Source organism: Sinocyclocheilus anshuiensis, unplaced genomic scaffold, assembly GCF_001515605.1.
Source record: "Sinocyclocheilus anshuiensis isolate Anshui unplaced genomic scaffold, SAMN03320099.WGS_v1.1 scaffold118, whole genome shotgun sequence".
Classification (NCBI taxonomy): domain Eukaryota; kingdom Metazoa; phylum Chordata; class Actinopteri; order Cypriniformes; family Cyprinidae; genus Sinocyclocheilus; species Sinocyclocheilus anshuiensis.
Window position 1 is genome coordinate 862,146 of NW_015546020.1, and position 14,343 is coordinate 876,488.

At 36.8% G+C, this 14,343-nt stretch overlaps 1 protein-coding gene and 1 pseudogene across 1 annotated transcript in view; both read left to right on the forward strand.

Moving 5' to 3' along the window:
• Nucleotides 1–6,542, forward strand: part of LOC107698561 (uncharacterized) — an 8,110-nt gene extending 1,568 nt beyond the window's left edge. The window contains exons 4-11 of the mRNA XM_016499598.1: nt 936–974; nt 1,049–1,090; nt 1,174–1,203; nt 3,561–3,599; nt 3,721–3,747; nt 4,219–4,581; nt 5,016–5,162; nt 6,523–6,542. Coding sequence (XP_016355084.1) covers nt 936–974; nt 1,049–1,090; nt 1,174–1,203; nt 3,561–3,599; nt 3,721–3,747; nt 4,219–4,581; nt 5,016–5,162; nt 6,523–6,542 — 707 coding nt within the window. The remainder of the gene's footprint in view (nt 1–935; nt 975–1,048; nt 1,091–1,173; nt 1,204–3,560; nt 3,600–3,720; nt 3,748–4,218; nt 4,582–5,015; nt 5,163–6,522) is intronic.
• Nucleotides 6,543–8,987: 2,445 nt separating this feature from the next.
• The window catches only part of LOC107698582 (uncharacterized), an 18,872-nt pseudogene continuing 13,516 nt past the window's right edge, over nt 8,988–14,343 (forward strand).

Below are 14,343 nucleotides of genomic sequence, written 5' to 3' on the forward strand. Positions count from 1 at the left end.
CACGAGTGCTGAGCCTGGCGTCTGGCGCTCCGCCACGCCTGACCGGTAGGCAACGCTACTCCTATGCGCAGGATGTGGCTTCCGTAGCAGGTCCGGTGTTACTGCCTACCTGAGGCGAGTACACGAGAGGACACGGGCTATACATGGAGATTATAGAATCTCGCAAACGTGTTAGGTGTCGCACAGCCGGCAGCTCTACAGATGTCTGCTATCGAGGCGCCCCGCGCCAATGCCCAAGAAGATGCCACTGCTCTCGTATGTGCGTTTGCACGCGCTCTCCTTTTATACCCGCGCTGCGGGGCGGGGTGCGCGTGGCGAAACATGCACGCCAACTGTCATTGGCTTGTTTAGTTAACACTCGAAGGTGATTGGGCTCTCGGGCGAGATCCCAATTCGTAACGTCGAACGTGACTGACTGAAAGGGAATTAGAGTTGTTATGTCCAGCATATGAAATACTAGGTTACTGCCTGAGAAGGTACAGAGTTAGTACAAAACCAGACTTAGTCCAAACCACAATCTTTTTAGCAATTAGCTAAATGGCCATTGCAAGTAATGCTATGGAAACCTGACGTCACACTGCAATGCATTGTGGGATTTTAGGATACGGGGACATTGATGAAAAATAGATTTTCTATTAATGAGAATACACCTATTATTCCACAATGAACAATTATGGGGAAATTTGTGTTTGTATAACAATTTCCAATATAATACTTAAACTGAAACCAACATCCTGACCATCAAGAGCCAAAATGTATAAAATTCTAGAAAAAAAATAGCGAGTGAGAAAATCACTTTTTGTGGTGAACTAAACTAATTTCATCCCAGAGGACAAAATGATTGGTCTGAACAAGAACAAAACAAAAAACAACAACACTGAAACCACAAGATGTGATTGACATGTTTCATTGAATTAAGTCTGATTATTGAACAGGTCGAGTTCTTGGGGAAGAAGCTGATAACCCAAATAATGGTAAGATATTGTATTACTGTGCACTGAATCTCTGTGTGTATGAGTACAAATCATTTTAACATCTTTGTCTTCAGTAGCTGAAGAAATTGCTTATCAGCAGAGAGATTTACCAGATGGTAAGTTACTGTAAAACAATGTGCATTTTCATTGTCCATTACATGTAATCATAATTAACAAAAAATGATTATTGTTCAAACAGGTCAGGACGAACGTGGTCCACTTATTGATGGTAAGATGTTGAGTTTCAGTTGTGTGCTTTTGTTTGTAAAAAAATCAGCCCTTGAAATATTAAGATCTGCTATTTTTATAGTAAACAGATGACTAATTAGGAGAGATATTTATGATCATTTCGACAGAGAAAAGCAGAGTTTTATGCTCTGAAGTAAAAATATGAAAATCACAGTCAATATTCCAGGGTTTTGTGTTTATAGATGGTACCGTGTTGTTGGGTAGGTTTGGGAAACCCAAAGGCCTGATGGACGTTTGATCTGGCCATCATTTGCATGCTATATTTTAAGTACAATAGCTTAGTATGTGGAAGAGAGCAAAATTTAAGACGTTCACTGAAAAGGTTCCCCTCTGCAGTAGCTCTTATATCAAATATGGTGCCATAAGTTTCTGCCTCGGGTTTAATGGTATTTGGAAAAGTGCAGACTTTGGGACATACTGTACTACTTTGTCATAATTTAACAGACTGCTCTGATGCTTGGTTACATGCATTCTGTCATAGTTACATAGCCTTGTCATAATTTACGTCTTTAATTTAATATCCTACTGTATTAGAGAGAAATGAAGAAGCCAGTTGTGGGTCTTTAATGCAGAGAACTCTCCTGATATTTTTGCATAATGACAAATTTAAAATTGAATGACCAAATGTATCTTTATGAAAGTTCACAATGTTATTGCAGATGAAATTTTATTTGGATTATATTGAATATTCGTCAGGTTAGATGTTGCTTATTAATCACTCAAACCCTATCTAAACCGCTCCACTTAACCATCGATCTTACATATCCAGCATGTTTGTAGTTTTTTTTATTATTATTCATGTTTGTAGACATAATCAAAACATCATCCAACATGCAATGGGTTGTGGGCAATATTAGTTGTTAGAGTGTGCACAAATCGGCACTTAGAATTTACTCTGGAGATTGGGTACCTTTGGGATACAAATCTTGTGCTGATAATCTTGTGCTGATAATGTCTTTTGCAACCAGAGTTTGTGCATTAGTGATCGCAAGCACGGCTGTCAATCATGAAATCCCACCCAGTTTTTATAGCATCAAATAACTAACTAAAACCAAACATATTGGAAAAAATGAGCACTTGAAAATACACCAGTGTGATAAGCGTAATTGGATCTTTTGGTTTGTCTCGCGTCCCATTCGACTGCATGAAGAAGAAAGGGTTTATGACCTATAACTAATTCTAAATTGGAATGCTATTTAAAGGAACACTCCACTATTTTTGAAAATAGGCCCATTTTCCAACTCCCCTAGAGTTAAACAGTTGAGTTTTACCGTTACCATTCAGCCGATCTCCGGGTCTGGCGGTAGCACTTTTAGCTGTAGCTTAGCATAGATAATTGAATCTGATTAGACCGTTAGCATCTCGCTCAAAAATGACCAAAGAGTTTCGATATTTTTCCTATTTAAAACTTGACTCTTCTGTAGTTACATCGTGTACTAAGACTGACAGAAAATTAAAAGTTGTGATTTTCTAGGCCAATATGGCTAGGAACTATGATATTACGCAGCGCCTGAAAATAGTCCCCAGCACGCTCCCTGTGCAAGCAGGTGGTCACGTTGGTTATGTTGACGGAAGTTAGCCTATTTCAGGCGCTGCGTAATATCATTGCACCTGCTGCACCCATGGTATGGCAGCAAAGTTCCTTGATTATTACGCCGGAATGAGAGTATAGTTCCTAGCCATATTGGCCTAGAAAATCACAACTTTTCATTTTCTGTCGGTCTTAGTACACGATGTAACTACAGAAGAGTCAAGTTTTAAATAGGAAAAATATAGAAACTCTTTGGTCATTTTTGAGCAAGATGCTAACAGTCTAATAAGATTCAACGATCTATGCTAAGCTACAGCTAAAAGCGCTACCGCCAGACCCGGAGATCAGCTGAATGGATTCAAAAACGGTAAAACTCAACTGTTTAACTCTAGGGGAGTTGGAAAATGAGCCTATTTTCAAAAATAGTGGAGTGTTCCTTTAAGATGGATAGTATGTGAATTGGGACGAGGCATCTGAATTTCAACAAGTTTCATTTACATTCATAACAATTCAACTTCCTGCATGCTGTGGCCAGTTCACTTCAAATTCACATTCATGAATTGAAAGAGAGCCTGTTCTTTCATAATTTTGGCCAAATCTGGATGAAACTTTTTTTTTTATTAGATATTAGCCCACAGTTTCTTTGTATGCTTGTAGGAGGTCAGACATTACTTTAAACTAAATTAAGTTGACCACAGGGAAAAATAAATCTAATAGAGCAAAAACAAAAAGGAAAGAAAGTGCAACACTGAAACCACAAGATGTAATTGACATGTTTCATTGAATTAAGTCTGATTATTGAACAGGTCGAGTTCTTGGGGAAGAAGCTGATAACCCAAACAATGGTAAGATATTGTATTACTGTGTGCACTGAATCTCTGTGTGTTTGAGGACAAATCAGATTAACATCTTTGTTTTCAGCAGATGTGATCATAATTAACAAAAATGTGATTATTGTTCAAACAGGTCAGGAAGAATGTGATCCACAGCAGGGTAAGAACTGAATGGTACACCTCCATTACACCACCAGCTGTGAACAACTTTACCATAAATTGCATAAATCTCAGGTCTATCTCAGGAATCTATCCTGACTCAGTGATTTAGATGTTTGACAACCTGAAGTTGTTTTGTTTTGTATTCAACAATTCAAACTCTATCAAACACTTTTGTGAGATTTTTGCTTGAAGAGATTGTGCTAGCTTTGCTTAAATTAAAAAAAAAAGCCTATACTGTTGTGCTCTATATCAGTTCAATAAATGGCAGTTTTGTCTTGAGACCATACGCTAAGACCCAGGCAAAACAGTAGTTTTGTTCCAGGATCAACAAGGATGTTGATTCTGGAACATGTTCTACAAAACCACAGATCTTTTTGTGGCATAAGATTTGTTTGACAAGGCCCTTTCCCAGTTGCATACTACACTACACATGTTAAAACTCTTGTCTTGAAAACCTTTTTTTCTCCAGATATGTTTCATTCCGAACCAGATCAACTGAAGAAAATAACAGTGAAGCAAGGAGAAACAGTCACTCTAAAGACTGGTGTTACTGACATGCAGAGAGATGATCTGCTACGGTGGAAGTACGCTGATTCCAGAGTATCTGAATCCACAACCTTATTTAGTGTCATCGCCGTATGCAATAAAAGGACCGCTAGGATCGCAGTAAAGGAAGGTCCTGGAGGGAAATTCAAAGACAGACTACAGCTGGACCATCAGACTGGAAATCTCACGATCAAGAACATGAGAGTCAAAGACACTGGGCATTTTAAACTAGAGATCAAGAACAACAAACATCAGCTGACAAAAACCATCAAAGTCAATGTCTGTGGTGAGAAGCTTAAGTATTTAGAAGTGTTTGAAATGTTTCTCTTATTCTTACTCCAGCTTCCATTCTGACCCTTGTGTTTGAGCCTAGTCAGTTATTATAGCCATAGTATTAGTAATAATAATAATAAATAACACATTTTAGAATATGTTTCTATCTTAAACACTTCACTTTCACAGTAGTAGTGTTTTAATAGCCTCATCTCCAAATAAAGAGTATATAAATCTCCATGCCTGTGTTACTCTGTGTATAATTGCAATAAGGCAGTTGTAATGTAAAAAACTTGCTAGGCCTAACGCTGAAACTTGTGTTTGAAATGAAGAGTCAGGTGATGCAGTTTTTCTTTTGACATTAATGTGAAGAGTTTCATTTGCCATACAATGCAATTTAACACATTCCTTTCTCTCTTTTTACCTTGTGATTCTGTTATTTTACAGCTTCCACAAAAAAGCAAGGGGACGATCCAAATGAGACAAATTTGTCCTTGATACCAGAAGAGGACCCCAGCAACACTAGTACATATACTGTGGAGCCGATGGACACGGCCGATGCATCTTTTACTCCATGCATCTTTTATGTTGGCCGTTTGACGCCTCTTTTATATTTTGGAATATTATTTCATATTTTGGGATATTGTAAAACACAAGCTTTAAAGATCCTATGAGAAATGTTAAAACTAACAGCTGCTAAATGTATGGTTATGTGACCCTCTCCAAAGGATTCCTTTAACACAGTTTGTGTGTTTGACGTTTTTATGTAAATATGATTTTAGAAAATATTAGAATATTTTTGTTTTGTACTATTATATTATTGTGAATCCTTTTGGTGATACAAGACTCCACCTTAAATATTACTCCAATAGGTTATTAAGGAACCAAGCACAAATAATTGATCAATCCCATAGTAGTATGTATTGGAAAACACAGCTAATGATACATTTTCAATCAAAATTGTTAGAAGCAAAGCTACTATTACTTGGTTACACTCTAATACATTATCAATGCTACTCAGGTACCCTTATAGTATGGTGCTAAAGAATTACACAATACAGTAAAACTACACTCTAAAAAATGCTGGGTTGTTTCAACCCAATGTTGGGTTAAAAAGTTAATTTAAAAATGTAACCAAAATTTAACCCAACAGTTGGGTTAGTCCATATTTGACCCAACATTGGGTTGAAACAACCCAGCATTTTTTAGAGTGTATAACTATGCTAATCTCTGGACCAAAATGGCAGTGCCAAAACATTTATGAGGCTCATATTGTACAGAAACTGTACCGGTTTATTTGCATCGTATAAAATGAATTGGGAGTGACACTGTCATTAATGTTGATGTTAACTTGTAATGTGAGCATGTTGTGACATACTGAGGTTTTAATATTCAGTCTAATGTTTATTTACATACTGTGATATTTGAGATGTTCTTTGTAAACTCACTGTGAAAACACTCAGTATTATGAATGCAATATATTTTAGCGACTAATAAAACGTATGAAAACCTCGCAATGAGTTATTTGTTGATTAATACATAAAAGATACATTTACAGTCGGTCATTATCTCAAACTAAACCCTGACAAGGTATTACCAAAGGGAAAAGTATCTTTTAAATCATAAAATAAATATTGAGAAGTGTTCCCTTCATTCCCAAATGACTGTTTATAACATCATTTAAAGGGATAGTACGCCCAAAAAATGAAAATCATGTACTCACCCTCAAGTTGTTCCAAACCTGTATGAGTTTATTTAGTCTATTGGACACAAAAGAAGATGTTTTCAAGAACATGGGTAACCGAACAGTCCAATGACTTCCATAGTAAGGGGGGAAAACAACTATGGAGTCAATGGGGACCAAAAAAAGTTTGGTTATCAACATGTATTTCCTTTTTTGTTCAACATAATGAAAACTGTACAAGTGTTTCATGTACTCATGTGATTTTTGTAGGCTATATCATCGTGCATTGAATTAAGCCCAACTGTCATGCATCACTAGCTTTAACATTTCTATCTTCATTGCAAGCTCATAGTAAATCTTTGCCACTCTGGAAAACTGAGAATTTTCGAACTCCCTATTTCCTACAGGCAGCTACAAACTAAACAGATAAAACAGTCAACATACAGCAATTGTGCAATTGTTATATTTTGGTAAAGCTGGTGTTTAGCAGCTTCACAACCACAAAAGCCAAGAGGTCCTCTAAAACCACCAAACCAGACCAGCTTGGACAAGCAATGAGTCAACCACTAGTTGGTTTAAATTACAAGTGCATGATGCTGGGAAACCGCAAAGAAAGCGGCTAACACCGCGAGCAAGGAAGTTTATTGTAAAGCATTACCTCAGTCAGGGGCTTCGCAGATGATCTAAGTTTCTGTCAGTTCGCGTTCATCGAGAACCGTAGCGCGGCTGCAAATATGCAGTTTGTTGTGGAGAACAGTATCTAGCACAACAGTTTATGTGTTTCTTCCCACAAAGGACGCATCTATTTAGCAGATCAAACACTGTACGTATGCTACTAATGTGATGCTTCAGCCTGACAAGCGTATGGACATACAGGAAGAGGGAAAAATAAGAAACTGCCTATAATTGACCATGAAAACTCGCTTTTAATATATGTTTTAAACTAAATATATAAAGTGAGAGTGACATAAGTATATTATCGTTTTTTAATTAGGCTAAATGCATTTGGAAAATTACCAACTTCCAACCAGCTTCGCCACTGGTTACATTGGTGTCAATTTTACAGTTTTGATCAGCGTTAATGAACAAACAACATTTTTTACCGTTTCCCGCCTTCTAGTGGACAATCTATACTAAAGTGTGTGTTTGTGAATAGTTGTGTAATGTGAACGAGAAGCTGCAATTTTGGTTTTAATGTAATTTCAGCCTCATTAAGGACAAAATATGAATTTATTTTATTACTTTTTAATTAAAAAATAAAATAAAATTATTTAAAAGAAATTGTCTTATAAATTGTGGGAAAACATCAGACCATTATACAATGCTAACACTAAACTCGTAAATGTTAACTGTAGTAAGATGACTTATAGTTAGCTTATTAATAGGATTTTACTGTTTTTTTTTTTTTTTACCGTTAAAATTATTACATTTTTAAAAGAGTGGAAGAAAAAAAAAGTTTGACCTTGAACTGTGACCTATGGTGGCACTTACACACTTTCTAACCCAACCATTACTGTCTGCTCACACACACCTTCAATAAAACATTTTGACTTTTAGTTTTAACGTTTTGACACATTTGACATACAGGTCGTGCTGGATCTGATCAGATGGATTTAATCTCAACATACAGCTACAGGAACATACAGGATCTGAGATGTGTTTCATATATGTCAGATTCCATGAAATATGCGTATTCGGAAGTTCCAAAGAGCTTCCTTATTTGACGAAAGTCAGATTTAGCCTACTGTTTTCCCGGCATGAGCACAAGGACTTTTTAGCTTTCACTTGTATAACCGTTACATATTGATCCAAAGTGAAAAATGAAATAATAGCCTATGTTAATAATCGTTGCTATCAGCTTGAGGTTTAGGTTGTTTTGAAACCCCGACTGGACGCCGAACGCGTTGAGACTCGACGGAACAGTTTAACAACTACAATGGACAACTTTGTTCTCTCGTCTTTTACTCCCATTTACAGAATTATGCAAATGATTGTTATCATTTTATCACCTTGTTTAATTAGCTTCTGAGAATCGAATCAGCTGCAATTGTTAAATATGCAAATGATTGTTATCATTTTAGTCCCGTTACTCCTGGGTGGTGAGTAGATTTATATCGTTTCAAGAATTAATTTTCACTTTCACTTTACAAATTTCAACGAAATATCTAGCCTAAAAATGATTTGAATATAGGCCTAATTTAATGCAATTTTGTATTACATATAATTTATACAAATATTAGGCTACTATATAGCAATGTACAATTCATTTACATACAATACTTATTTTGAGAGGCTTAAAGTCAGAAGATGTCTTTGTATTGTAACGAGGAAAAGCCTGAGAATCTTGTATTACAGACCCAAATATTTAAAAATGTATAAACCAACATGAATACAAAGATTACGTTCAAAGAGCATGGCTGACCTTTCAACATTTTTTTTTGTTAAAATAAATACATAAAATATCCTGCTGGACTTTAAACGTGGTTTTGGATCTGTAAAGATTTGAACAGGATTAAAAAAAAAAAAACAGGATCATTGGATTTAAAGGGATAGTTCCCTCGAAAATGGAAATTTAGACATCATTTACTGAAAGGATGAAAGGATGTTAGACAGATTATCCACATCACATTTTTTCCATACAATCAGATTGAATAAAGAAGAAAACAGCAAAGTCTATTATGAGATGTCCTACTTAAATCTCCATCTGAGAAACTGTTTCTGTTCGTTCATCAGGTGTGTTTGGTGTTGATGTGAAGTCAGTGATGGAGGGAGATTCAGTTACTCTACAGACTGGTGTTTCTGAAATAAAGAGAGATCATCTGATAACATGGACGTTTGGACCTGAACGCACTCGTATAGCTCAGATCAACGGATTGGTTCAAAAGATCTCCACATATGATGGTCCTGACGGGAGATTCAGAGACAGACTGAAGCTGGACAAACAAACTGGATCTCTGACCATCACAAACATCACACCTCAACATGCTGGACTCTATGAATTTTTACATTTCATCAGTGGAAAAGAGGTCACACCCAAGAAGTTCAGTATTATTGTTTATGGTGAGTCGTTTTGTAGCTGCATGCCAATTTGAGTGGTAACTTTTCCTTTGAATGCATTGTTCAGTTAGAAGCCTCTTAGAGACAAAATCAACCTGGTATGCAGTATGTAATTTGTGGCGACCAGAGAGACAGACATAATGTCAAACATCAGGGTCCAAACTGCATCATGGTGTTTTATTGTGACATTTACATCAATATTTAGTATATTCTCTCTTGTTTTCAGCTCGTCTGCCTGTTCCTGTCATCAGCAGTAACTCTTCACAATGTTCTTCATCATCATCATCATCGTGTACATTGCTGTGTTCAGTGGTGAATGTGAGTGATGTGACTCTCTCCTGGTACAAAGGAAACAGTTTATTGTCCAGCATCAGTGTGTCTGATCTCAGCATCAGTCTCTCTCTACCTCTGGAGGTGGAATATCAGGATAAAAACAGCTACAGCTGTGTGCTCAACAATCCCATCAGCAACCAGACCAGACATCTGGACATCACTCAACTCTGTCACACATGTGCAGGTACGGCAGCGTGGATATCTTAACATTTATTTACTTAGCTGTTCTCTGTTGGTCATGTTCATTTATGTGAAATAGGGGCCCCTCTTAGGGGCCGTTTACACATAACGCTTCTTTGCGTCTAAAAATGCGAGATGCAGCGCTCGGGAATGCTTTTTTAAAAAGCGCAGCACAGAACCTCTGCCATGTTGCCGTAAAACTAAAAAGTTGCCACACCAACTTGCCAACGCTTGCCCCGCCTCTGGGTCTTCTGATTGGTTCACTGTTTTGGTACTGACATTAATGAGCGGCGCTGCTTGTAAAAGTTATTTTAACTAGACACAGCATCTTAAAAACATGGCACTTGTGTGTGAGACACTGCAAAAGATGCGAGACACAAGCTCAACGGCCATACAGGTCTGTCTAGTGTGTGTTTATATAGAAAACAATGGAAAAGTAGCGCATCGGAATGGAAAAACGCATTCTGTGTGAACAGTTAATGAAGCTTTCTTTTTCCATTATAGCACCAGGTTTGACCACAGGTCAGTTAGTGCTGGTTTGCGTTTTTCCTCTGGCTGTGGTTGCAGTTTTCTGTGGTGTTTTCTATTGTTTTCACCACATGAAGTCTAGACAAGCAGCTAATCAAGGTATGTGTTACCTAGCTAAATTTGCCAACGAAAAATATGAGTTTTATTGTGCAAAACACTGTTTTGTAAAAAAAGGTTTATTGCATTTCTACTTCATTCTTTAAATTAAATGATTATCTTTACAGGCCAACAACCTGATGGAGAAGAACATATTGGGCTGACTAATGGTGAGAGACGATTTAACTATGACTCTTGTGCTTATATGTGTTTGATGTGGCTTTATTCTGTCCACCGAGACAACAAACATCTTTACAAAGAACTCTAAAGTTAACACATTAAAGGGCTTCATTGAATTGTGTGATTATTGTTAAGGTGTAGTTCCTGGAAATGCTGTGGACGTTGATCGGCTGAACAATGGTAAGATACTGTATAACTGAATCTCTCTGCATGTTTGTGTTCATATTAATCCACACACAAGCCATTATTATTGGCGTTTGTTTTCAGCAGACGCAGAAACACCTGATCAGGAGAGACATTCACAAAACAGTAAGTTACCGGACAACTAGTCAACTTGAAGGTTCCCAGCTGGGTTTATTTGGCTGATACCATTACTAAGAACATTTACATTCATTAATTTTGCAAAGCAACTTAAACTGTTTATCCTATTAAAGCTCAGAAAAGCACAACAGCAGTGAAACCAAAGGTAAACCCGATGGATAGTCAATGCAACTAGATACCTTTAAAAGTTGTGGAAGTTCTGTGGGAGGAAAAATGAATCAAAATGACTTTTTCCAGCATTTTGAATTTCTGAAAAACCTACTTTTTTTTTAATTCCCCCAAAGCCACTGATCCAAATTGCACAAAAAATTGATCTAGATAGCCTCGTAATTTGTATTTTTCTTTTGTCAACCGTTTCTAAGGTATAAGCTGATGGTTTTTGGCCAATGTCTTCAAATTGCAAAGTTACAACTTTTAACCAGCAGCATCAGCAAGATCTGTCAATATTCGTCGCAGTGACTAGTTTGAACCCTGTCTTTTTTCCAGGTGCTTTTATCGAGAAAGATGAAATTAAGTCAGTGTTAGCGAGAGTGGGAGAATCTGTCACACTACACACGGATGTCACTGAAATACAGGAAGATGAGCTGATACGGTGGAAGTTTGCTGATTCTAATGTAAACAAACAGGCTGAATTTTCTGTCATAGCTAAGTGGGATAAAACAAAGACTGAGGAAAACCTATATAATGAAGAAAGATTCAAAGACAGGTTGCAACTGGACCACAATACAGGATCTCTGACCATCAGAAAGATCACGCCTAAACACTTCGGACATTATAAACTACAGATCATCAGTGAGGGACAGAAGATCTCAAAGACGTTCAATGTTGCTCCTGTGAGTATAGGTCGAGTCTTTCAGTTGTCTTAAGAAGATCTGTAACTGTAAACGATTAATTATGGCAAGCGTATAATATGAAAGATCATAGTTGACAGCATTTTTGTGTTTTTTCTGTCTGCCATTTGATCAAGTATCCTTATTCACGTGCAAATCCTCGATGCCTCCTAAATTAGTCTTATAAATCACTGGAGGCAGTTAATTTTTTGATTGATAAGAACATCAATCTCTTTCCTTGTTTTACCTTTGTTTCTTTGTTTTCTTAAAGGACCCAATAAGACCAGAGATGCAGAGGATTGACCGTGATTGCAGAAGAGGAGTACACAGTTTATAAACACTGGAATATTATCCACATTTCTATTCCATTGACAAAACATAGTTCTTTTTTTTCATCTAAACAGCCATCTAAAGTCCCAAATGTACCTTAATGACAAAAGTAAAGTTGTATGTACAATACAATCTGACACAAAACAGTAGTTTGCCACACTGCTCTTACTTTTTACAGCTTTTTAAAACAGCTGAACTACTGCCATACTAGTATGGAAGGCCTGAAGGGCACAAAATGAGATTTTTGAATGATATTTTATGCTTTTTCCTTTGCATTTCCTTGCATTCGCAAGGTGTCCTGGAAGAACAACACAGAAAGATATTTAAGTTAATTTTTTCGATTTAATTTTAGTGTCAATTATTTGTCTTGTTCTTTGGCTGGAAATATCAGTTGGACTGGACAAAAAAGTGGTGGAAAAATAAATGTTTAATTAGCTTCTGAGAATCGAATCAGCTGCAATTGTTAAATATTTTCATGCTATTTATATGTATTGCAAACAAAGATTTTAACAAGTATATAAAGCTATTAAAACATTTTTATTGCACAAATTTGCACACAAAAAAATTGAAGCTTTGGCTGACAGATGAAATGAAGATGGTGGGAGATGGTGAATTTTCACTGCAATACGAAGTTTTGATGTGCTGCAGTGGAGGTTTGGAGAATTAAAAACAGACAGCACAAACCCATTCACTGTCATCTCCAAACTGAATGAACCAAACCATTTTGATGGCACTGGTCATGATGAGACATGAGACATTCATACAGCTGGATCAACAAAATGGGTTTCTCACAATCAGTGGCATCAGACCCACAGACTTTGGACTTTGTCAACTAAATATCTCCAGGAATGGACAAAATACGATCTCCAAAACATTTATCGTCTTGAGGTGAGAAGCTCAAATCATTTAGAATAAAGATCCATCAACACTGAACAAGTTAGATGATCGGAAATGTCCAATTAATCAAACAATAATCTTCCAATGTTTTGATTTGCATTTATTTATTTATTACAGATTCCTCAGGAAACGAAGGGAATGTGCCAGAGGTGGCAAAACCATTGATGAATTGAGAGATTACTGAAAACACTTGTCTGTAGTGACTGTTACATGATCCTTATTTAGAATAAAAACTTCTGCTTTTAGGAGCCTTTAAAACTGGTGAAAATGTGTTTGAAATGAACGCTGCATGCTGATAACCTGTGAAAATCAAGGGTTTCTTTTGACTTTACACTAACTTTTTGTTATGTTACAGTCGATATAACCCCTTACCATTTACTCTGACCTCGTATGTTATGCAGGTTTATGTACATTTGCATGTCTGTTACATTTTATAGTGTTCGTTTTAATATTTTGTTCCGTGTCAATGAAAGAAACAGTGATATTTGAACGTTTTCTGCTCTCTAGTGGACAATCTAAAGGTTGCACTGTTTCAAACAGCTGTCATGTGAATAAGAGTGCAATTTTGCTCTGAAAGTTCAATTTCAGCTTCATTAACAACAAAATATGAACGTTTTTATATAACTTTTTAATAATAAAAAATCTTGTCATATGAAATTAATTGTGTTGCATCTATGTCAAGTGTTATAAACCTAGGACTAATTGCCTTAGTAAGTATGATATTTGAATACCTTGAACTTTGACCTACTGGTGTAGTTCACACACTTTCTAATCTAACACCCATTCACCGTCAAAGCGTCTGATAGTTAGCGCTGCCTGCAGCTCTGCTGGGTTCTCTATGACAAGTTCATGAATTTACTTGCTTATTTTGATCAGATTTAGAGATTTCCCAGCATTTAAGTCAAGAACTTTTAAAGGGGTCATATGATGCGATTTCAATTTTTCCTTTCTCTTTGGAGTGTTACAAGCTCTTGGTGCATAAAGAAGATCTGTAAAGTTGCAAAGACTAAAGTCTCAAATCCAAAGAGATATTCTTTATAAAAGTTAAGAGTCAGCCACGCCTACCTAAAACGGCTCGTTCTAACACGCCCCCACATATCTACGTCGCTCTGTGGGAAGATTTGCATAACGCCGCCCAAATGTTCACGGTAAGAAAGAAGTCGTAACTTTTATTCTCGCTGTAGTATTGTTGTTGCCGCCGCCATGTCGTGAAGACGCTGTGTGCTTCGTTGTGAAAGCGGAACTACTTTGGTCTTCCAAAAGAGGACGATATCGCTTCGTCATGCCTGGAGCTGATCTGTGCTGGTCGCTGAGGAAATACATCAACTTCACGCTGTGG